This window comes from Carassius gibelio, chromosome A7, assembly GCF_023724105.1.
Source record: "Carassius gibelio isolate Cgi1373 ecotype wild population from Czech Republic chromosome A7, carGib1.2-hapl.c, whole genome shotgun sequence".
NCBI classification, from domain to species: Eukaryota; Metazoa; Chordata; class Actinopteri; order Cypriniformes; family Cyprinidae; genus Carassius; species Carassius gibelio.
Genome location: NC_068377.1, coordinates 32,075,983 through 32,100,214, shown reverse-complemented (window position 1 = coordinate 32,100,214; position 24,232 = coordinate 32,075,983). Strand labels below are relative to the sequence as shown.

The following is a 24,232-nucleotide window of genomic DNA, read 5'->3' as shown; positions in this document are numbered from 1 at the left end:
ACAGTCTTGATTTTAGAAGAATTTTCCCCATTCAGTTTCTCCATAGGGATTAAAAAAAAAAGAAGATTTTTAAGTTATGAACCAATCCAAACAAACCAGTTGAACGAATAACATTACAAGCTTAAATCTGAAACAAAAAAAGCATTTGAAAATAAGAGAAAAGTCTTTCTTGACTCATAAAATAATTATTTTAAGTATTTAAAGTAAATATTTAAGTATTTTATTTTAGAATGAAATATTTATCATACAAAGCATTGCAAATTTAATTGTACACTGTTAATTACCTTAAGTGTACAGTGCATTATATACTTCTTATTGTAACTATACTAAACCATTTATTTACGTATAATTTGCAAAATTTTCATGCAAAAATATTATAAAAATATTATATGATATTAGTGAGACTGACTATTATCTATAAAACTCTTGATTGGTGGGTTAAATATTATTGGTAGTGAAGTTCTTCAAAGGGAAAATTATGGCTTCTACAGCAGCATATCCCAATAAAAAACTAACTTGGACCTAACGGTTGTTCTTTCAAAAAAGGTTCATATGATGTGGCTAATTTTTCTATAGTGAATAGGATTTGTAGATATGGGACTTGACCGTTGAGGTCTATAGAAGTTGCATGTTTTTGTAAACCAAAGTATAGGTGGTACATCACTTCTATTAGTGTGTGCACAAGTATCAGTGTGTGTATCCACCTTGAGCTCGTAGTCCTGGCGCGTGTCCAGCGTGTCACTGCGTAACTCCTGTTTGAGGTCAATGTCATCTTTAAAAGGCTGGGAGGAGGGAGAGAGGGTCACAGAAGGTAAAAACTAAACCATAAACGACAAGAGAGCAACCAAGAGGGGGAGAGAGAGATGCAACGAAAGAGGGGAGGAAAACCAACAGGAGATAAGAGAAGGAGAAGAGAAGAAGGATATAAAGGAAGAGAGGGAAGTTGAGAGAGAAAAAGGATTAATTTCAGCTTTGGAAATGTTATTTAAGAGGAAATACATTGGAGGAAGCAAAGATGATTAATAATTAATTTTTGTAAAAGATAGAAGTGTCTTTGTTATGTGTTAAGCAGGTTTCAGATATTCACTATCAGTTTTTATTTACTGAAAGCATTGTGTAACTCAAGTGTTAGTGAATTAACCTTGACCTATTTTAAGGGCAATTTGTTCAGATCAAATCATGTGGTTAATAACTGTATGAGTTATTAATTATTTAGGGTCAGTGCTGTTCAGCTTCACAAAGATTCACAAGACAAGGCACAATCACCACTGACACAACATTACATCAAGATACACTTTCCCTTAATATTAGCACAGTGATATTACGTAATCATTTTAAATATTAATTTATTTAATAATATCAACTATGTAAATTTCCCTTCCTATGTTCCTACAAAATAGTCTAGCTCTTGAAAGAATAATACATGATAAATTATTATACTGTCAAAAAACCCCAGCTGCCAAACTGTACACGAGTTTAAACTACAATTTTTTTTAATGCAATACTGATAAGTAATATCTTACTTGAAATAATTGAACTATTCTGTTTGATGTTAAAAAGCTTCACAATCTCAATCTCCCTCTCCATCGTTGAGTTAATGCTGTGTGTGTTGTCAGAAGTACTCACAGAGTACATGGCCTTCACCATGCGTGTGGCTGTGGAGACGCTCCCCGAGTCTTCCTCCAGGCTGTGGGTCTCTTTGTTTATGGTCTCCACCTTGATATCTGGCTTGCCGAGCGTGACCCCTCGACGACCTGGAAAGTAAACATCTGATTCATCACCACCATGCTTTTTGAGGTGTTTAGGACTATTATTAATGTTCTTAAATCTGGCTAAGCCTCCCCTTGGGTTTTGTGAACATTTAGAGATTTACGTCTATGTCTACATTCTCAAAGACAAACTTTGCATGTCGCTGTTTGCAAGACTTGCTTTTTCATATTACTGTTTATTAAATTAGGTGATGTTTACACAGCTCACTAGACAGGCTGAGAAATTAGTATAACAGTAGGAAATTAATAAAACAATCTTTCTAATAATATAATTAATTGTTCAAACATTTGGGTTTTATTCAGAGAGGATGCCATAAATTGATCAAAAGTGACAGTCAACAATAACTATGCAATTTCAAATTATTCAGTGCTGTTCATCAGAGAAGAAAAAATGATCATGGGTTCTATGAAATATATTTATACTGTACGTGTTTAACATTAATCATTTTAAGAAATGTTTCTCCAAATCTTATTAGGATGATTTATTAATGGCAATGCCACACTGAAGACTGGAGTAATGTCTGCTGAAAATGTAAGTCAATGACTTTTTAAAATACATTCAAATAGAAAATTAAAATAGTCATTTTAAATTGTAATAACATTTCACAATATTACTGTGATGAGATTGATGCTTGATGAGCATAAGAAAAAATGATGACCTCAAATTTGTCTCTTGAATGGTAGCACATTATTCATTTTCAATAATTGTGAAAAAGAAAAGAAAACTCAATGTCATTTGTAGATTTGTAACTTACTTCCTTTGCGTTGCCGATACAAAAACAGCACTAATGCTAGTAAACACAGGAAAAGTAGAATCGAGCAACCGACAGTGCTTCCCACAATGATCCCAAGCGGCACTCTTTCTATTGCAAGGAAAAAGACAAAGAAAGATAAGCACCACAATGCATTTTTAGCTTTTTGTTGAATGTCTTTTTGCCTTTAATCATCAAGACAGAAAAGGACAGATAAGAAAAAGAAAAGAAAGGAATGAGGGAATGTTATCAGACCAGACATAAACATGTGCATTAACTGCTGGACTGTGGCTTCAATGTACCAGTTTAAATGTACTTACATACAGTATATTATTTTCTTTCAGAAAAAAAGTTTGAAGCCAGATTGACAACACAAATGATGTTTCTCGATCACAAATACAATATAAGAGATTGTCCTTATTCAGAAGTGTGCATACGCAGGCACGTATCCTCACCGGTCTCTTTCAGTGTGATGATCATGGTTCCAGGTCCGAATGAATTCCAGGCGGTGCAGTTGTAAGTGGACTGGAAGTCTGACTCCATGACGTTGTTGATGGTGAGGGTGGACAGCACTGCTCCTCCCTGTACAGTCAGTTTGCTCTGTTCTACCGTGTATCGTTCTGATAGAGTCCCCTTCTCTTTCTCCCACACATTCTCCTTCCATGCCCACACCTGAAGAACAAACACACACATGGTGTGAGAGATCACTCACATGCACTTCACTTTTAAATCACTAATATTTAGCAGCAAAAGGCTGAATTTTGGGAAACCTGCAGCAAGAAATGTTCAAGATGACACCTATAATTATTCTCATATATGTATATATATATATATATATATATATATATGTATATCTATCTATCTATCTATCTATCTATATATATATATATATATATATATATATACACACACACACACACACATATATATATATATATATATATATATATATATATATATATATATATATATTCATATAAATCTTCCAAGTACCAAAGTATCTGTTTATTTGCAGAAAGAAACAACTAGAAATAAGTATAAAAATATACAATAACATAAGATATTGATATGTAAATATTAAAATATACAATCTTTATTTGGATTCACAACATGATTCGGTCACTTATCTTCCCTGGGCTCCACTCGAAAATTTAAAAATACATACAAATATAAAATTAACAATTTATAATATGAAAAGAATAATAATAAAAATGAAAATTAATACTGTAGTTTTTTTTTCATATTTAAATTTCATTTTTATCTTCATACACTAAAGACTGGACTAATGGCTGCTGAAAATTCAGCTATGCCATCACAAAAATTTATAAATGAAATTTTAAAATATATATTAAAATAGAAACCTATTATTTCAACAGCTTTAGAGTTTCTACTGTATATTTGATGAAATAAATGCTTCTTTCAAAAACATTTACAAATTATTCCAAACTTTTCACTCTGTTAAAATTGTGTGCATGAACAGTAAATTGATGACATTTTCAAAGGAAAACCATGTTAATTCAATGAAGTTATAGCTTAGAAATAAATAGTATAAAATCTATATTTTTAGAAATACATCTGCAGTTGCAGGTCCTGCGAGAAGCAAATGGACCAAAAATAATCCAGTACAGTTGAACAGTACAATCAGTACATTTCATACAGGAGTGAAAAAGGAAATCCTTTATAAATATTTAGGATTTAAAAAGCATATTCAAGTGCATAAAATGCACCTGAACTATATTTGCTTCACATTGCCCGCATGAACACATATTTCACACCAGCAATGGGATATACGGCCTTTCCGTGCTGAAACATGGGGCTGGATAATGGCGAGAAAGCACCAGTTCTCCTTTCAAAACTACTGAAACGGTTGTATTATTAATGCTGAGCTGTGAGAATATTTAAAAATGCATACCTCCACATGTTCATGGTAAGCTTCCATTTACCTCACAAACCAAGACATCTGAAAAGGCTACAGCATTAAAAGAACAACTTCGCTGTTCCCATACTTCATTTTTCATAAATCTCATCCTGGAGATGCATCAGGACTGAGCTACAAGTCATTTTAAATTAGATTCACTAGTAGTTTCAGAGACGGATGCGTATGAAAGCCACATACAGGGAGCTACATCACAACCATCTACAGCAGAGAGAGTTACTTTGGCTTCAGGTCTAATTCCAGTTCAAACTGGATTAAGGTGAGCTCATCTGGTTTCTAAGGGGGGTAATTACATTATGAAACCAGCTTTACCATACGTATCCAGATGGTGAATAATAGGAAAATGGTAAAATATCTGTTATTAGAATTGTTTAGGAATATTTTGTCCATTTCTGTGGAAAATAGCATAAATGTAAAATCAAGAGAATGCAATGTAACTTACGATCTTGTCAGGGGGAGGTGTGCTGGCGATGTAACACTTGACTTCGCCTCTCTCCCCTCGAACTGCATACTGGACCGCTTCACTCGAGATGATGGGAGGACCTGCACAAAATGTTCAAAACCAAATGCATAAACAAAAGACACCTCACTATCAGAAAAACTACTGAATATTTGTTTTATTGTCTGTTTTAATTTTCATTTAAAAGTTTTAATAATTTTGTTTTGCCCTTTTTTTTTTTTTTTTTATGTTTTTTTAATATGTCTTTATAGTTTTTACTCATTTTTGTTGAACCAGAACTGAATTTGACTACAACAACAACCAACAACAAAAAAATTATACACTGAAATTTATTAATTTCAAGATACTTTTCGATTACTACTCTCTATGCTGGCATCTGCCTTATTTAACTAACTTATACCAAATGACAGATTCATTTCCACCAAAATATTGTCTGAAGATGCATTAACTTTTAGATAGAATCAATACTTTTGTGTGGAGACTTTGAGCTTTGTAACTCTGCAGATCTTATACATGAACAAAGAGCTACTTGACACTAAAGAAAAGCAAAAATAATATGACCCCTTCAAGGTCAAAGGTGTTGCTATTTCTTAGTACAATAAGATAAAAGTACTGTACTGACCGTTGACGGTGAGTGTGACCTCTGTCTCGCCCACTCCGATCCTAGGCACGATGGCCTTGCACACATACTGACCAGCATCTGCCTGACTGACTGACTTCAGATAGAGCTGGTTATTATTACTCAAAACCTGTGCATTACAGAGAGAGAGAGAGAGAGAAAAGACAAAAACTATATAAAACCTGTTCACATTAAACATTATCTAAAAAGCAACAAATGGAACGAAGGGTTGCAGCTTCAACATCAAAACACATTGGAAGATAAATATAGAAGAGAAGCAGAGCCAGGAAAAGAAGGACACATGTGGAGATCTCACTGAAGAGAGATAAAGTCAGAGGGAAAATGTCATAGACAAAAAAATAAACTGTTGAGGAAAAATGGATAGCCTACTATATATCTTAGTAAGAGAGAAGAAAGAAAAAATCTGAGCATGTAACAGAAAGGAGGTTTTACTAATCGGACCCACAAGCAGATGCTCACCATGCTTGAACCCTTTTTTGTCCAGGTTAGTGTGAGGGGAGGATTTCCCGCCCACTTGCAGTTTAAAGTGACGTCTGCGTCTACATCCACCGTTACTGGTTTAGGCTCTACAACCAGGATAGGACCAACTGCATTAAACAGAGATTAAACAGGTCAGGATTTTGCTTTTTATATGGTTATTTATCTACAGACAGACAGACAGACAGACATTCTAGGCTAGGTTGCACGCTTTAAACACTGAATTTAACAGTTAATACTCACAGTGGACATCGACAAGTATACTGACGTTTGTGCTGCCCACAGCATTGAACACTTGGCAGGACACAGGCTCCGTGAAGAAAGAGTGATCAGCCTTGGTGACAAAAGCACTCTCTCTCGCCCCCTGTATGACCACACCTCCCTTTGCCCACCTAGCAAAGCCAAAAGAGCCAATCAGTGATGCATAAGCAGAAGACAGGCCCATGAAGCATGTACAGAACCGAATTCAAGGGCATAACAGCCGTCACAGAAAAGAACTGAAGATATATTGGACTTAATACTACTTATAGGATGTCTTTATCTGCCTGATAAAACAAGTCATTAATTTTTAATCTCACAGAATGTAAAAGAAACCCCTTTTTTAATCATCACATTTAGTAAGAGACATACTTATAACCCATAATAGGTGGGTTGGCAGTAGCTTGGCACGTGAAGGTCACTCGCTCTCCTTCCAATACGGAGCGAGGCTCAATGGATAACGTCACCACCGGTGGGTCTGCAGAGGGCATTCAGAATACATAATAAAGCCATAGCCATTCATTAGACCAAAGGGACATTGAAGAACTGACAGTAAGGAGCTGGAGTGGACTGAAGCCGTGGAAGTCAACGCAACAGAAACTACTGATATAGTGTCTGAACACAGATGAACATCATGGTTCCTCGTAATGCTCCTTGCTATCTACTTAAAGGGGTTTTAACCTCTTAGAAGGTTTTAAATGTGCTATACTCTCCAAAGCTGCTTTAGAACAGTTTGTCCTATCTTGTGGGTTGAGAAGACAGCACCTGGTCCTTCTCGCTCACATTTCTCTTCCTACACTGTAACACCCTAAAAATGTGGTTCACATGGTAGCATTTAAACAAACATGTTTTATCCAAGTCAAAAATATTATTTAATATGACTCAATCCACCTGACTAAACTAGGTTACACCAACAAAATACATTTTAAGAGTTAGATCAAGCCCTGTACGCAAAAAAAAAAAAAATGTTTTTGAGAAAAGTCTCTTGTGCACCTCCTAGTGCTATATTCATTTGTTCAAAAATACAGTAAAACAGAAATTTGTGAAGAATTCTCACAATATAAAATAACATATTTCTATTTAAATGCACTTTTAAATTTATTTTATTCCTGTGATGATAAAGCTGAATTTTCAGCATCATTACTCCAGTCTTCAGTGTCACAGACATCATTCAGAAATCATTTTAATGCAGATTTTATTTTAATTATTAATTTTCAATGTAGTTTTGGATGTCTAAAATAGATACTTTTCACACTGCATCATAGGAAATAAAGTAAAATAAAATGAAAAACCGTTGGCTCCCTCCTTTTTTCTTAACTCATAAATTTTACTGAAGCTGGGAAGGGCTCTAGACTTACGGTGTACATTGAGGGTGATGGTGGTCCGTTTGCCCATTGGCGCAGCCAGGTTAGTAGCAACACAGGTAAAGTTCTTCCCTGTGTCTGTGTCTACTGCTGAAATGGGCAGGTAACTGCGTGTGGTCACGCGTTTCCTGTCTGGAAGCAGCTCCTACACAACAAAATGACACTGCTGAGTACTAACAAACTCATGCTTGTTTCATTTTACATTTAAGTATATATTAAGATGCTTACACAAGAACAATAAAGGATCCTATTTGCACCATTAATGCATGTTTCTGGATTTGTACACAATTAACCACTTTTATTCCAAAAGAAAAAATGATTTGCTATTTATTCAAAACGTAATCATTTGTTTTCAAAATGACTTTACTCACCCATCTTTCATTATCTGATGAATTCCTCAAAGACTAAATAAAATCTCACTGTAAATGTTCTTCTTACACAATTATGTTAGATTATGAATATCAAATTAGGTGGTGAATACAGTTTCATGTTGATTTCAGTATCTTTTTGTCTTTGCTGAGGAGTGAGTCACGTGCATGTGAATGAATAATACTCATACTCAGATTAGTCAAAACATTGTTGTGCATGAGTGTGTGTGTGTGTGCTTGTTTATGTGGTTAACGAGGACACAAATTTGTATAATGACATAGGTATGACACAGGTATTACAATGAGGAAGTGGTTTATGAGGACAGTTTTAGTGTCCCCGTAATTCAAAACGCTTATAAATCATACAGAATTAGTTATTTTGAAAATCCAAAAATGCACAAAGTTTCCTGTGAGGGTTAGGTTTAGGTGTAGGGTTGGGGTAGGGCAATAGAAAATACAGTTTGTACAGAATAAAACCCATTACGCCTATGGAGAGTCCCCATAAACCACATATACCAACATGTGTGTGTGTGTGTGTGTGTGTGTGTCTCACTGTGGTGCTGATGGCCCCTTCTATCGGCAGGCCGTCTTTCTGCCAATCTATGACAGAGGCGGGTTTGGCTCCGCGGGACACGCAGCTCATGTTGTATGGGACCCCTGCTGTGAGGAGGATCTCCGGGGCCCCCTCAATCACCGGCTCATCGGGAGGAACTACACACACAAACACATATGAGGTTCAATTATTAATAACAGCATCTCATAAATCTATTCATTTCATAACACATTAACCCATTCATTCCATCACAGCCAACATCTAAAACAACAAGCTTTTAGCATGCATTGACCATTTAGACCCATTTCTAAGCAAACCCACACATTCATACACACAGCACTCACTGAGGACGGTGAGTTTGGCCCGTCGCGAGCGCAGCGCTGCCTCCGTGGCCTGGCACTCGTAGAGAGAGTCATCTGAGAGTTCAGCAGCTGAGATCTCCAGATTATACTGCCCAACATCCACCAGCCGCAACACACGATACCGCGGCCAGGCTGCAAGAGACATGCACACACAGACCATAACTTGTCACTTTTGGTGAGGATTTGGAGGTAGGTATGCTGAGCTCGAGACAAGGTCAGATGTGGGAACTTTTGAGTGGAAATGTCCCACTTCCAACCTTAATGATTTCCAGTCAGTCACATGTCATGTTCATTGTGTTGCCATGACACAACGAGAGCGTTTTGTGTTCATGAAGCACTGAGGCTCTCCTTCAACTGTTCCGGGAAAAGAACAGAAAAATAAAGCAACCAAAAGCTTGTGAAAGAAGCTGAGTCGGACCAAGCAGCCACCACACAGTCCATAGATCGATTCATGTTACATGTACAAATAAAACCTAACAGTGTGTTTGTTTGTTGAATTTCTCTCTCTAATTAATTAATTTACCCATTAAACTGTGGCATTTAATGCCAGTATGAATTTCAATATGATAGCATATGCATGTAATTGCATATGCCAAATATTTTATTTTCCTAAAATAATTTGTATTCTTTATATTATTCATTTAAAAATATAACTGAATAAGTCAGAATGAAAACGTACTCCTAGAGTAAGATCTGAGGGTTCTAATATTTTGATACGCAAAGTGAATTGTGCACATGATTGGACAGAAAATGAGGCGTTGTTTCTCATTTGTCACGTGATTTCGATGCTAACAACACTAGTCTCTAATCGAGGTTTTATCTGGCAGGCCCCTTAATTCTTGACACAAGGTCTGATACCTCAAATGTTCAAATGTCACACCAATAGTCCAAACACAGCCACAACAGATGCTGCTGAGACTAGAGTTTAGATGAATATGTAAATATATGCTGGACACTTTCCTGTCAGTAATGAAGTAAATGCAACAAACATGACACCGGTGAGAAAACAGCAGTTAAGAAAGCATCTTGTCAAAGCGATGTCGGTATGTTTTCACCAACAACTCTCCAGTGCAGAACGAGCTAATTTTAAATCTTTTTATTAGAGAATGAAAAAAAACCCTCATATCATAACATTAAAGTGATAGTTTGGTTTGCGCAGATTAAAGCTTGATCTATCTCAGTACTGTTTTGATTATTTTAACACTAAGGTGTTTCAAGAGAGCTAATGTTGTGAATAAAATCATTTGTATTGTAAATAATAAGTAGATAATGAAATGATGAAATTGTACAATATTAATATAACAATTTGATATTCAGCTGAATTGATTACCTTGTTCATATGGATTAGTTTACAGTCTCTTAATGAATGTTTTGAAGCATCAAAGTGGTAGTTGCATATATTCAACTATTGCTTTAATATTTAGAGATATGATATTTGAGGGGAAAAAAACTCCTAAGAAATATCAACAGTGACATTTGCCTACTTACGAGTAAAAAAAAATAAGTATGCAGTGATGTTATCCACCACTGAGAGGCAGTAGAGTTTTGGTAATATATGATAGCGCTATGACATGGACATCTCCAGCTTCTGCTGCTAGAGAAATGACAATAATTCTGCTGTGAATTACATCACACATCCCCAACCCACACAGCCCTCTCTCTAATGTGGGACTGAGCTTTCAGTGTGTGCGATGCGTGTGTATTTCTGCGTGCGCACTTTTGTGTATGTGACTGCAGGATTTGTTCACATGCTTTTATATAAAAGCCACGGGGACAAACCAGTGAAGCATCACAGTGCAAATACAACTACACTGAGACAAAGTGAGAGAGCAAGAGAGAGAAATCTTCCTCATGCCTTTTAACGAATCTGACGAAGCAGCAAATGTAGTTTATCAGGTCCACATTTATCCATTTATAACGGCAGAGGTTAAAAATACCACATCCTGCCCTCACTGTTCTCATGACAGTCCACAAGGAGTGAGAAAAGATGAGCTAGTGGAGCAGAAAGCAAAAGAGCAAAGGGGAAAAGAGGACAAAAGTGAGACAGAAAACAAGCAAACAGGGAAACCGAAAACGGCGAGAAAGATGAGAGATGGAACTGAAAGTATACACAGTGAAAACAGAAAAGTTAGAAAAGTTAGTTGCTTACAAAGGTGTCTTGGGTGGTTTTAGTGTGTTTCTATGTTGTTGCTGACGTGTTCTGAGTGGGTTAAGTGTGTTATGTGGTTAAATAAGAGTACAAAAGTAAAAAAAAAAAAACAAGGAAACATGGAAAAGAGTGAGAGAGATCAGAGATGGAACTGAAAGAGTGTACATAGGTTAAGCAGTTTCTAAAGTAGTGTTTTGCTATGTGGATGAGGAGAGAAAAAAAGTGTAAAACAGTGAAAAACATGAAAGAACAAAAAAAGAAATAAGGGAAAAGCACATGAATACAGAAAGAAAGAAAGAAAGAAAGAGCACTGTGTATCACTAACCCCGGAGGTCTTCTCCAATGCCTAAGGCCAGTCCATCCTTGGTCCACTGCACAATGCCCGAATAGTTGAAGACCACGCAGGACAGGACCACCCTCTGGCCCAAAACCACTGACTGGTCTGCAGGCTCCTGAGAGAACCGCGCCGTCCGCACTGAAACACAACGAACAAGCATAACAGTTCAATTACTGAAAGATCTGAGGCTCTAGTTCAGTTTACTTTATGTGTTCAATGCTGTGAAGGTTAAAACACAACAATATCATACTTAAAACCCTGAACCTGGTTTAACCTGGAGTCTTTAGAAGCATTCACATTCTGCTATACTTCTCCTTTTGTATTCCATGGAGAAAAGTCAGTCTTTGAATGGCATGAGGGTGAGTCAATGGTGACAATTTATTTAGAGAATTTCAAACTAAAACTGAGAGAGGTAAAAGTTAATAGCCTACGTGACTAAACGCAAGCAACAATCGTAAGAACCGATGACTGAAACGCAGCATTACACCTACATCCACTGAGCAGCTTCACGCTTACAATCACTCTTCTAATAAGTCAATGTGGTTTCTTGGAAGAAGAAACGTGTCCCTTGATACCAAATTCCAGACACATTTCTTCACCCGCAAAACATGGTATCCACCAAAATCGCTCTCTTTCTCTGACACACAGGAGGATATTTGATACTCCAGAGTTTCCAGCTTGAAGAGCTGACTTACAAGGAAAGCTTTCATTCAGAGCCTGAGTTGTGGATCTTAAATTGGACTGAAATCAAGAATGTTGTAAATTAACTAAGGGCAACTCATATTTTCCCTGCATTCTTCTTTTCTTCGCTCAATGCTTCTCCTCTCTGTCTTTCCTCCCTTTTCCAAGTCCATAAGAAAGCAGTTTGCAACCTTCCTTGTTCCCTTTTTCTTTCTTCCTTTAAAAAAATTCAAGTCCTGTCATCATTTTTATCCACCCTCACAATGTCATATGACTTTCTTTCTTCTGTAGAACACAAAAAGAGAACTTATGAAGTGCGCCAGTTCCACTTTTCCGTGCAGGAATGGGAGCTTGAAGGGATAGTTCACCCAAAAATGTGTGTGTGTGTGTGTGTTATCTGTGTGTAAGAGAGAGAGAGAAAGAAAATAATGTAAGAATTTTCCATTTTGAACTGAACTATTTCTTTAAGTTTATTAGATTGGAAATTGACACACACTTGTAAATCAGAAAAGTATCACAAAAGCTGCTGTGCTATATTTTTAGCTACGTGTTTGAGATATTGACCTGTTTAATGTTGTTACTGATCTTCCTCTTCAGTGAGCTAAAAACATCTGTGACCGGATCACTGAGTGAGTTGAACTTTAGAAGCAGATTAGTTTGATTCATGAACAAATCATTCTGACTGTTTTTTGTGAACCAGATCAACTGATTCAGGACACGGGACTTAAATTTTATTTTGTTTCTTACACAAAGCTATCGTATGGCTTCATTTAATTGTTAATTAAGCTAAAACAATGTTAAAAAATACATAAAATAAAATTAAAATAAAGATATAATGAAATGTAAATATACGATAAATAAAATATAAATATTAAATGTTAACATTAGTTAAAATGTAAGTTAAATAAGTTTAAGTTACTAAAATTGCTACAAATAATATTACAATAACACTAAATGTTTTTCCCTACCTAATGCATTTCTTTCGTGTCCAAATTTTGACGAATGTTGGGAACCAAACAACATTCAACTCTCCAGTGAGTTGAAAACTTCTGTGAATGGATCATAAACTCAATGAGCTGAACCTGAGAACCAGAATCATGAATGAATCACTCGGACTAGTTTTGTGAACCAGATCAAACGATTCACTGCAAAGATCAAGACTCAAAAACCCAATTTATGAATGCGGCTGTAACAATTTTCATTAAAACGACTTTAATTTCTGATTCTCACACATCTTATTTACATGGCTTCAATCCAGTGTTGCTATTATTAACTTAAACTATTAGAAATAATGTTCGTTAATTGAAATACAGCTGGAATAAAACAAAACAAAATATAAATAAACAAAAATGAGACATTTTGTTAAGGCAAAAATCATTATCAAAAATCAAAAATATTAAATTGAAAGAAAATATTGGAAATATAAAAAATAAAAGCCTATTGGAAAACATTAATAAATAGTATAATCATATATAAATAATGCTAAACTAACACAGTTTCCAGCATCATGTCACATGGACCATGTTTGTGATATGTTTATAGTTCATCTGTGTTTATTATAAACCTTGAAATGCCATTCAGAGATGTTTCATGGAAAAGATCAACAAGCACCGTCTTCAGTATTTCTCCTTTTGTTCCACTAAAGGCATGATGGTGAGTAAATGAAGACAGGAATGAACTTTTCCTTTAACTTCACATTCCTATGGGAATCCCTGGTAATGCCATCATCTAGTTTGTGGCAATATAAGCAAGAACAGCCGTTACTTTTGCACTTTCAATTCCTTGCCGTTTTCTATCCTTTTTGTTTAAATACATTTTTCTCTCCCCAGAACTGCCTTCTATTTCTGTGGTCTTCCTCTCTGGTTGGAGGGGGTTTAGAGACACGCTGTCACAATCCATTTATCACATTAAATATCAGCCCTCTAGCCCTCTCTTGTTCTCTCGCTCCCTCTCTCTCGTCTCTCAGCCCTCCAGCATTCCTCTGTAGCTCCCCATCTCTCTACGTTTCTTAACAACTGGCATATGCCCACTCATCCCCCCATGACCCCATCCCTCTCTCTTCCTCTCTATTTCTCTCATGTATGTTTCCTCTCCTTCTCATGCAACATCCGTGATCACTTTGGGTGAAATTTAATGAAGGCAAACAAGAGGAAACAATGCTCTAATGACCATGAAAAACATCAAATATTCTGTAGGATAATGAAGTTAATATGTTATTCCTTTGTGTCATGCGCTTTGAACTTCGTAAAATGTTCAGTTTCACCCAAAAAATAAACATTTTAGTTTATTTACTCTCCCTCATGTCATTGCATTTACCTGTTTGACTGATTCTCTTCTGTAGAACATGTGTTATTGTTAACTAAATCGCTCTGTGTACAATGAAATGAAGCTGCAATTAAATAAAACATAAACATTATAATGAAAAACTTTGAAAAGTTTGCTTTGGCAACTAACTGATATAAAATAACCTAACGTTTAAGTACTAAAATGAAAGCAGAATTTAAAAAAATGTTAACTAAAAAAAAAAAAAAAAAAATGAAAAAGTTATGCAGGTTTGGAAAAACATAAGGGTGAGCAAATGACAAAAATAAATAAATAATTAAAAATTTTGGGCAAATTCAAACACTTAAGGGACTTGAAAAATCAAATGTGATAATATTTACAATTTACAAAAGACGCCTTAAGGGGCCAGCATATCATAGAGACTTATGGGTGGTCTCTCATGACTTGATCTAGTAGGCAACCACCTAACAATGGCATAAACACACTCTTAAAACACCGTAACAACTGCATTACAACTCAAACATTCACTAAACATTCCTGCATTGTTTTGCGTTGCATGCTCTACAGAAAATACAGCCCCAAATTATCATAGTTGTTGTTATTATACAACAGGGCAGTATTTGGCCTTCACTAAAATCCATATCTATCCATTAACAGTATTACACCACAGGGAGGTCATACAACCCAATGTGACAAAGTGGTCTACAGCTGCCCGTCCTGTAAAGCAACAGTGTATTTATGATTCCTTTCTATAGAAGATTACTCAGCTGCATTCATCCTCCACCTAAAGGGTTTTGTGCACATAGACATGGTACATTAATAGAATATATTCCTTAAATGAGAAAGCTGGCGGATTAATGATTCTCTGAAGACTTCGATATATTTAGAGGGAGTACAAACCTGTGTACAGCATGCGGAAAGCAGTCAAATGAGAAGTATGCATGAAACAGTAGAAGAACAATACGCGGCTGAGAGGTGTGCAGCCAAAGCCCATAAGGCACATTCCCATTCACTGCAGAGGATCCACTGGTGAGCAAGTCATGTAATGCTAAATTTCTCCAAATCTGTTCCCATGAAGAAACAACTTCATCTACATCTTGGATTGCCTTAGGCTCATTTTTGGATCAACTTAACCTGTAGGCTTTTCAGCAAAACATAAAACAATTATAAAACTCAAAATTCATAAAAAGAGAAGAGTCTTTTGGCCAACAAATATTGTAATGAAATTTTGTAAATGTATAACATTTCACATGACATTTATTTAAAAAATCATCCTGAAATAGTTCAAATCTACCTTCATTATACAGTATATTGTTAACTTTTGCTTCAATGCATGTCAGTGCTGTTTTATTGTTTTCACTTGTTTACCCAATGCCTATAGCAAAAAATATCATATTGCTATTTTAAATTGAATGAGTGATTTCATTACATTATACATTTTGACTCAAAACCTCATATTTACTGAGATAAAACACGTCTGACAACTTCCCTTGTGATAACTAGCCCCAGTCTCCCATATACGTGCTCACTACATGAGCTTGTTATTTATGAATCAACCAAAAGGAAACAAAAAAGGATGAAAGGGGGAAAAGAGAAAAGACACATGGGAGATTAGGACAGAAACACAAATACAGAGACGGAGAGAGACGTGGCTGGAGAGGGAGTAAAAGACAACTAATGAGAGAAGACCTGAGTGAGAGCGAGAGAGGGCTTGTATAGTTTTCATTATGTGGGTTATGCTGCAGTGACAAATTTAGAGTGGCCTGATTTTCTTGAGTCACTGATCCCTGGGTAACAGCAGTAGTCCGTGCCACACTGCCAATGTCCTGACCGCACGAAGACTTGGTCACACACACTTACACACCACACTCGTGTCAGGAACACACCACTTGACCAACCTGAGAAAACAGCCTCTCATCAAGGGACCGTCGGATTGCAAACCAAGCACATTAGCAAACTCACTTCTGTCAACAAACATAAATCCTGAAGATTATCAGTTGGCACTCCAGGACTAACTGGATCCAATGGAATGCCTTCGGATGCGTGTTACAGTATGAAAAAATTCCAACAAAGACTGAGATGATGTCATTTTAAATATAAACCCCTTCATGAATAGAGATAAAAATGGAAAAGCTCCACCCCTTTCCCATTAACCAGAGAGAGCTCTGTGGATTACATGATGAGAAGGGAGATCTTTAATGGAAAAAAAAATCCACTTAGTATTTTTGACTTGCTTTTCACACAAATATTGTGAATTCACTGTTTTTATTTTCTGCAAAATTGAAGACATCTGGAAACAGCAGTGATAGTGTCCCATCACATCTTGGTTTATTTTCATTTTTCCATTCTTTTAGTACCAGTTAAACAATCACCCAGTGTTTTCTGAGATGGCAAATGAGAATCGAAGACAAAAAAAGGACTGTCCTCATTACCTTCCCTGGCATACTTTAATCAAAACAGACCCTTCGAGGTAAAAATCCTAGATACAAGTAAAAGCAGCACCGTCACAACATCAGACAAACATGCAGCGCAATGGACCAGACACTTGTGTGACTTCATGCGCTAACCGCTCTCAGACAACAAAGGAGTATGTCTGGACCAGGAATACGTCACCTGCTGCGGTCAAGGTGCCTGTGCCAGAGTGACGGGAAAACAAACGACTCGGAGTGAACATTTGACACCTCGACGAAGAACAGACAGCCACTTTCAATGCTTTCTATGCTCAAATGATTTTATTGGCCGTTTCTGATTTCAGAGGTCGCTGGCTTCTTAAACCGCTCTGTGCATTGCTGTCATTGATAAACTAGCACCATGTTATTTATTAGCACACATAAAGCTGTCATAATCATTACATCCATCCCGTTTTAATGCATCCTATATCGTAACCCCATTCTCCATGCCTTTTTTCATCCCCTGCTCTCCAGCTCTTCAACCAATCAGGCACTTTCACTGGTTCATAGTGTTGCGTCATCATAGCAACAGCTGACGTATGCAAAAAAACTACCCCAAAAGTTTTTTGCATGTTTGCAGGCATGTGGTTTGATTATGTGTTTGTGTGCCTCTTTGTGCTTTTTAACATTTGAACAGTTATGCCATGCAATGAAAAAATCTCAATAAAAGTCCAATCCACCCAGGCAGCCTGTTTTTACAGTTACTAGCTAACCATGTACGAATGCTTTGCTTTGTAACAGGTCTGTGTGTCCCTCTCCTTCGTCAACATTTCCTCACGTCATCTCTTATTTGTCTGCAGCCTCATCCGGTGGATTCTCTCCATCATCTTCCCGCTTTGCTTCTCTTGATTCGCCCTTGCCCATCCTGACAGCAAGGAGAAACACCTCTTCCCCTGTGTCGCTCTCTCTCGTTCTCATCTCCCTCTTCACACCTCTCTCTCTCCTCATCCTTTTCTCCCCCTCCATCCCTCATTCCTCTCCTTCGCGCTCTTTGTCCCCCTATCTGTGCAGCCCAGAGTTGCTATAGAAACCAATCTATTCGAAATAGGAGGGAAGGGAAATTATTTCTCGCTGCTTCCTACTCTTCCCCCATTTCGCTCCATTCTCGTCCACCGGGTCTCATCTTCTGCAGCATTTATACAGTTGATTTTAACATTATTTATTTGCGTGACTCGCTGCCGGAGCTATTGTTGCCATGACTACTGTGGGAACATTGACATAATATTACATACAGAGACCATGGCAACCTCAAGGGTCATCAGCAGAGTGCTATGCTAATGCTTGGACGGACTGTCCACTTCCAATGGGCCGAGGCTTGAAGTATTACTTAATACCTCACAGACGTCCTTTAAATGCACTAAATATTTGGCTTTCCAAACAAATATCAGGAGACTGGGAATGCCAGATGTGTTTTGTGTGTGTGTGCTCGTGTGTACCAGACATTAAACTTGCTCTCAGAAGACAGAGAGAGAATTTATTGCCGTTTCATCATATGCCTTTTATTTTATGACTTTGACATGCTTTGATGCCAAAGAATGGAAAACACTAGTCATATAAAACTCAACTGAGGGAATCTCCTTCAATGCTGATCTAAAGAGGAACAATGGTGATGAGCAACTAATGTCTGATTGGTGTTTACACTCTCTTAATGTATTCATCACTAGCTTCATTTAAATGTGAAACACAACGTTCACAACCCATTTTACTCAACTGAATCAATTTTACAGATCTCAACTGTTGCACTCTTACTGAGTGAATAGTGAAAAGTGGACGTCACATACCAGAATGGAAACTAGTGGTTGGTGGAGGAGTTGTTTCAGATGTGAAGTTAGTTACTAGAGTTTGATATAAGATTATGTAATCAAAGATTTTTTGCTGTCATTTTACAAGGTTCAATTTGTTAACATTAGTTACTGCATTAGGTATCAAAGCAACAATGAACAACACTTTTACAGCATTTAGTAATCAACTAATTTTACATGTCAAGATAGTAAAGATAATCTGAATAATGTTGGTAACCAAACAGTTGACGGTAACATAGTCCATAGTAGTTTTTATTCAGTGGCTACCGTCAACTGTTTGTTTACCAACATTCTTCAAAATATCATCTTTTGTGCTCAGAACAAGAAGGTTATACATGCTTGGGACAACTTGAGTGTGAGTAAAGTAAAAGGAAAGGATGTGATATGTGGCCAAGTATAGTGACCCATTCACAGAATTTGTGCTCTTCATTTAACCCATCCAAGCGCACACACACACAGCAGTGAGTAGTGAACACACACACACACCCGGAGCAGTGGGCAGTCATTTTTGCTGCAGTGCCAGAGGATTAGTTGGGGGTTCGGTGCCTTGCTCAAGGGTCTCACCTCAGTCGTGGTAATGAAGGTGGAAGACAGCACTGGTTATTCACTCCCCCCAACGATAATCCCTGCCGGTACTGAGACTCAAACCTGCAACTTTTGGATTACAAGTCCAACTCTTTAACCATTAGGCCACAACTAAAGGTGGCCTAAAGGATGACAGAATTAGCATTTTCGGGTTTACTATTCCTTTAATTGAACATATAAATTAAGCGTAAACTATTTTCTCAATAATCCAAGGAACATGCTTTAGAAAAGTCAAATGGGCCATTTTGATTTCATGTTGACTTTAGAGTAGAAAAAAAAGACACTCACAAAGCGTCTTTGTATTGAGTCAGCACTGAAAACAGCTAGAGTTTTAACTGCGCTACATTTTAGTCTTCAACCTCACCGGGTGACCGGTAATAATGCTTTTGATGCAGAACGCCTCGCTGTCCCCCCTAACTGTGAACAGCTTTTATTGCAGGCCGGCTGATTGGCCGAATTCGACGATCAGCCCTCCCTGATCTGAAAACTTCAGAGAACAAGAAATGACATCATCATCATCATCAGCAACATTCCATTGCAGTGGGGGAGGGGTGTCTGAAAAACTCCCCACCACACACACAGATAAACACACACACACACACACACACACACACACACACACACACACACACACACACACACACACACACAGAGGAGAATCTCATCAGTGTCTACAGTACAGAGTGGCCTCTTCATCATGCGCTCTCTTTTAATTCATGTGCTTCTCCATCTCTCTCTCTCTCTCTCTCTTTCACTCCCTCTCTTTTTTTTCTTCTGTCCCTGTTTCCCTCTCCCATTCCGTGACCCCTCCCCCTCTCCTCTGACTACAGGAATGTAAGAAACACATCTGGAACTTATTAGAAAGAGGGAAGGGGGAAACGAACTGGGGGATGGAAAGAGGGAGAAGGGAAAAATGAGAAGACTGAGGGAGTGAGGAACGACAAAAGAATGAAAAGCAGAGCGAGGGCCAGAACAAGGGGCCACTCGACAAAACCATTTCTGGGAAGAAAGAGATGTGCAATGCAGGAGCGAGGACACTTTTTAAAGACACAGTTCAGCAGAAAAGATCAATTCTGTCTTATTTACTTGCCACCATATCTCTTTGTTGACCTGTATGTCTTACTTTCTATCGCAAACCTCAAAAGGTGCAATTATGCATAAAGTTAGAGTTGGTTTCTGTCCATACAGTTACAAAGAATGGGATCTGGAGCTTTTAAGCTTCAACGAGAACACAAAAACACATTAGAAGTGTCAAAAGAAGTCTATATCACTATGTTATATATAAGAGCTGTTATAATGGAGCTGCGGTCTCCATTGATCCAAGAAAACATTAAACAGTGTGTTATCATATATTTTAAGGATTAAGTACTACTAGGTTATCTAAGACAGACTTTGCTAAATAAATGAATAAATAAAATAAATAAACGAAATAACTTCTAGTGTTTACATGACATTTTAAAAAGACAATTTATTAATTTCTGACAAATACAACTGAGTCAGATCTGATTCAATCTCATTCATGAACAAATCACTCAGCTGGGTTCAGTGAACCGGATCAACCCAATCATTAAAAAGAGCTGACTAGATTATGAATAATGTTCACAATTAAAACATTATTATGTATTTTATAGTGCTTTTGCATCCTTTTGAGGCTTGAAAACGATAGTCACTACTGCTGCATGGAAAAATGCCAAGTTCATTCCTCAAATTCTCTTTTTGTGTTCTACAGAAAAAGATATTGCAGAAAAAACCTCAGAATGACATGAGAGAACAAGAAGGAATTTTCATTTTCTTTAAAACATGACAAAAAACAGCTAATGCTGAAGAAACACAATGTGAATGAATGGAAGGCTGTTCATGTGAAGGGAAACATGGCATGTTCAAAACCGTTTCAATGAGAAGGGATGTGGGAGCCCCTAAAAGATGCGAAGGGGGTTCAAAGATCCTCGTCTAAGCCGGGCCTTTGAACTTTTCCCCCCTCATATTCATTGGAGGCAAGAGAAAGAGAGAGATCGGAGAAGAGAGGGTGCGAGCAGCCTCTTCTATGAGAGCAGTCAGGCATGAGTAATAATGCCTTTCTCTCCCTCTGGCCTAAAGCACTCCCTCCTCCAGCTCCCCCTCCACAAACCCACCCCCCAACAACAACAAAAAGAAAACTCCAATCTTTGTCAACTCAGTCCCTCAACCTCACCCACCTGTCCCCAGTGCCGTCTTTTCTTACAGACTCACCTCTAGACACAACAAACCACTAGCTTTCACTAGGAAAATTAAAATCTACCTATTTGCAAAATCAACTAGTCAGTGGGTTAACTGAACAATGACTTGCCTTATTAGTCTTAAAGTTGCACTGAACCAGAAGTAGCAAAAGAAAAAAACTTCCATACTGTAACACAATCGAGTAAAACAAATCATTGAAAAAGAAAAAGAGGTCGGGTGGGGACATGGTTCTATCATCAGTTGTTGATTGGAGGCAGATCTGAATACAAGCTGGTTGACTGTAAGAAAGAGTCAGGGTTTAAATCAAGCATACCTCATCAGAGAAGTCTGGCATTTTCACTAAACAAAATTGAGCTATGACATTCTGATTAAGATATGCAAGGTCAAAATCAATACAAAAGTAAACATACTTAACCAAAACATGAACCTAAAACAAAAAATGAAACATAAGCAAATGAAAAGAGTGGAGTCGAAAATTGAAAAGTAAAAAATGCAGTGCTCATGCAAGAATGATTAAAAAGACCAAACACTGCAATTTGCATTACTACATAATAATATGCACGATAAGCTACAGACTACAAAACTATCCCTCAATCAGATCTCATCTTTAAAAAGATAGTTCACCCAAACATCTCAATTCTGTCATAACTTACTCATGTTGTTATAAATCAGTATGGCTTTCTTTCTGTGGAAAATTTTTAATTAACAATGAATTCTACTGTATGGACTAAAAGATACATTTCTCAAAATATCTTCTTTTATGTTCTACAGAAGAAAGCAAGTCAGACAGATTTCCCCCTCGCAACAATTCACACAAAATGTATCATTATTTACTCTCTCTCATGAGGAACAGGCTGAAAGTTATATGCTGATACTCTTCCCTTCTGCAAAAGATCTCAAATCTCATTCTCAATCATGCTCAGATACAAAAACGTTGAAGCAGTGTGGCACACTACTGAAACAAAGAGACACTGGTTGAGCATACATGATGGAGAATGGGACCATAATTTCAGTCTCCAATTTCAGTTTGTTACACAAAGTCTGAAAATTTGGAAAACGGCCCAAAACAAGTCCCCAAACTTTATTAAAATTCTTTAAGTGTTCTTAAGTGTTCAATGGGAAAAAAGGGCTCTGCAAAGGGGTTTGGAATAACGTAAACAAGACGCTTCATTACAAATAGAGCAGTTGGGCTCAATACAGCTCATGGAGATCCACCTTCAGTTCTAACCCTGATCATACACACCTGCCTGTAATTTCCGAGTGAAACTGAAGACCAGCTGTTTCCCACAGACTTACACTCTATGTGCGGCGGCACTTCCCCCAGGGGAGATTTATATATATGTGTGTGATATAAATACAAAACAGCAGTCAGGCTGATTGAGAATGCAAATTCACTCTGTGCCAGCAGGAGGCACTTTTGAAGCGGCAGAACTAGCGGCTTCCCCGGCAGGGGCTGTAAACAAAGCAGTCCATGCGCTCATGAACGCTACTTTATCAGGCATTATAGGAAAGATTAAATAAATGGCATCAAAACTATTCAGAAGACAAACAGTTTCCTTCAAATATACATTCATATAAAAACACCCGTGCTGCATTTTGACTTTAAAACGTGCAGTGCTCATATTTATTCAACAAAGTCAAAACATTTTGGAAAATCTATTTGTGGCGATCCGTGTTGATAATGGCAGGCCGCCACAAATAAACCAATGTATTGGAAACATTGAGATGGTTCAGGTGAGTTTGATTAGATGGAACTCAGCTCAGCAGGAACACATATCCATGAACAGAAGCTGAATATCCACTTCTGCACATTCATTCAACGGCTCTATGAGGTACATTTTGGGGGTAAAAAGTAGCTTTATTTCTTCTTTCTTTACTCTTTAGATTGAGCTGTAAAGCAATTTATAAACTTACATATCCTACCTACCCATAAGAAATACTGATACTGTAGGAAATCATGCTGATGCCACACAAATGCCCACGGTCACCCTACTGACATGACATATGGATTCCTTAAAGGCAATATTTGTAAAAATGGGTATAAAGCATGCATAATAAAAATACACAATATTAAGACATACAACAGCATATGGTCTTACATTAAACAAAGTTCTTAGATTGTAAAGTGTTAACAATATAGGGCATGCCTATACACCAGTGTCACCGTGTGATTCATGAGACGACTGCAGGTTTTATTAGAGGTATTGCTTCTGAATGACTCCTGGCTGCCAGGATGGAGTGGACCTGATGCTTAAACTCACATTATAACAGTTTGTCACTGTAAAATGATAGACATCTTCATTATAAACAAGTACACAATGCACAAATAAAATAACAACTGACAAATTTAAGGGTGCCTGACAAACCCATAATGAACATGATAGAAATAAATATACTGCTACGGAAACTGAAACAGACAAGTTAATATCTCTGATCTGCAACCCGATCAAATTTCTAATGCATATGAAAATAAAGTGCACACAGTAGGATCAAAATGATATGTAGCGAGTTCAAACATAACAACAAAGAACATCCGTTACAGTATGTGCAGATGTAGTCGCACAACAATCTCACTAAGGCAGGTTACTATGTTTCACAATGTGTGTTTAATGTTGACCTATATATTACTATACTGCGTACAGCACCATCAAACAGTTATTAGGAAGACAATGGCTGCATTGTTGTGAGGTCATCACAATTGCGTCTTCTAAGCTTACAAAAGTCTTTAGAGTAATCCACCTCTTTAAAAGAGATATCTGAAGGGCCAACTTACATGCACAGTCATGTTG

The 24,232-nt window shown here is 37.2% G+C and overlaps 1 protein-coding gene across 2 annotated transcripts in view; it reads right to left on the bottom strand.

Moving 5' to 3' along the window:
• LOC128017260 (kin of IRRE-like protein 1) overlaps window positions 1-24,232 on the bottom strand; it is a 29,998-nt gene that overhangs the window by 4,198 nt on the left and 1,568 nt on the right. The window contains exons 2-14 of one of the 2 annotated variants that reach the window (XM_052602556.1): window positions 11,414-11,563; window positions 8,922-9,071; window positions 8,578-8,735; window positions 7,651-7,801; window positions 6,665-6,770; window positions 6,278-6,426; window positions 6,017-6,144; window positions 5,540-5,666; window positions 4,900-5,000; window positions 2,977-3,193; window positions 2,525-2,632; window positions 1,627-1,754; window positions 705-818 (exon numbers count right to left, since the gene is read on the bottom strand). In XM_052602556.1, the coding sequence (XP_052458516.1) occupies window positions 705-818; window positions 1,627-1,754; window positions 2,525-2,632; window positions 2,977-3,193; window positions 4,900-5,000; window positions 5,540-5,666; window positions 6,017-6,144; window positions 6,278-6,426; window positions 6,665-6,770; window positions 7,651-7,801; window positions 8,578-8,735; window positions 8,922-9,071; window positions 11,414-11,563 (1,787 nt within the window). The remainder of the gene's footprint in view (window positions 1-704; window positions 819-1,626; window positions 1,755-2,524; window positions 2,633-2,976; window positions 3,194-4,899; window positions 5,001-5,539; window positions 5,667-6,016; window positions 6,145-6,277; window positions 6,427-6,664; window positions 6,771-7,650; window positions 7,802-8,577; window positions 8,736-8,921; window positions 9,072-11,413; window positions 11,564-24,232) is intronic. The other variant, XM_052602558.1, reaches the window with a different exon arrangement.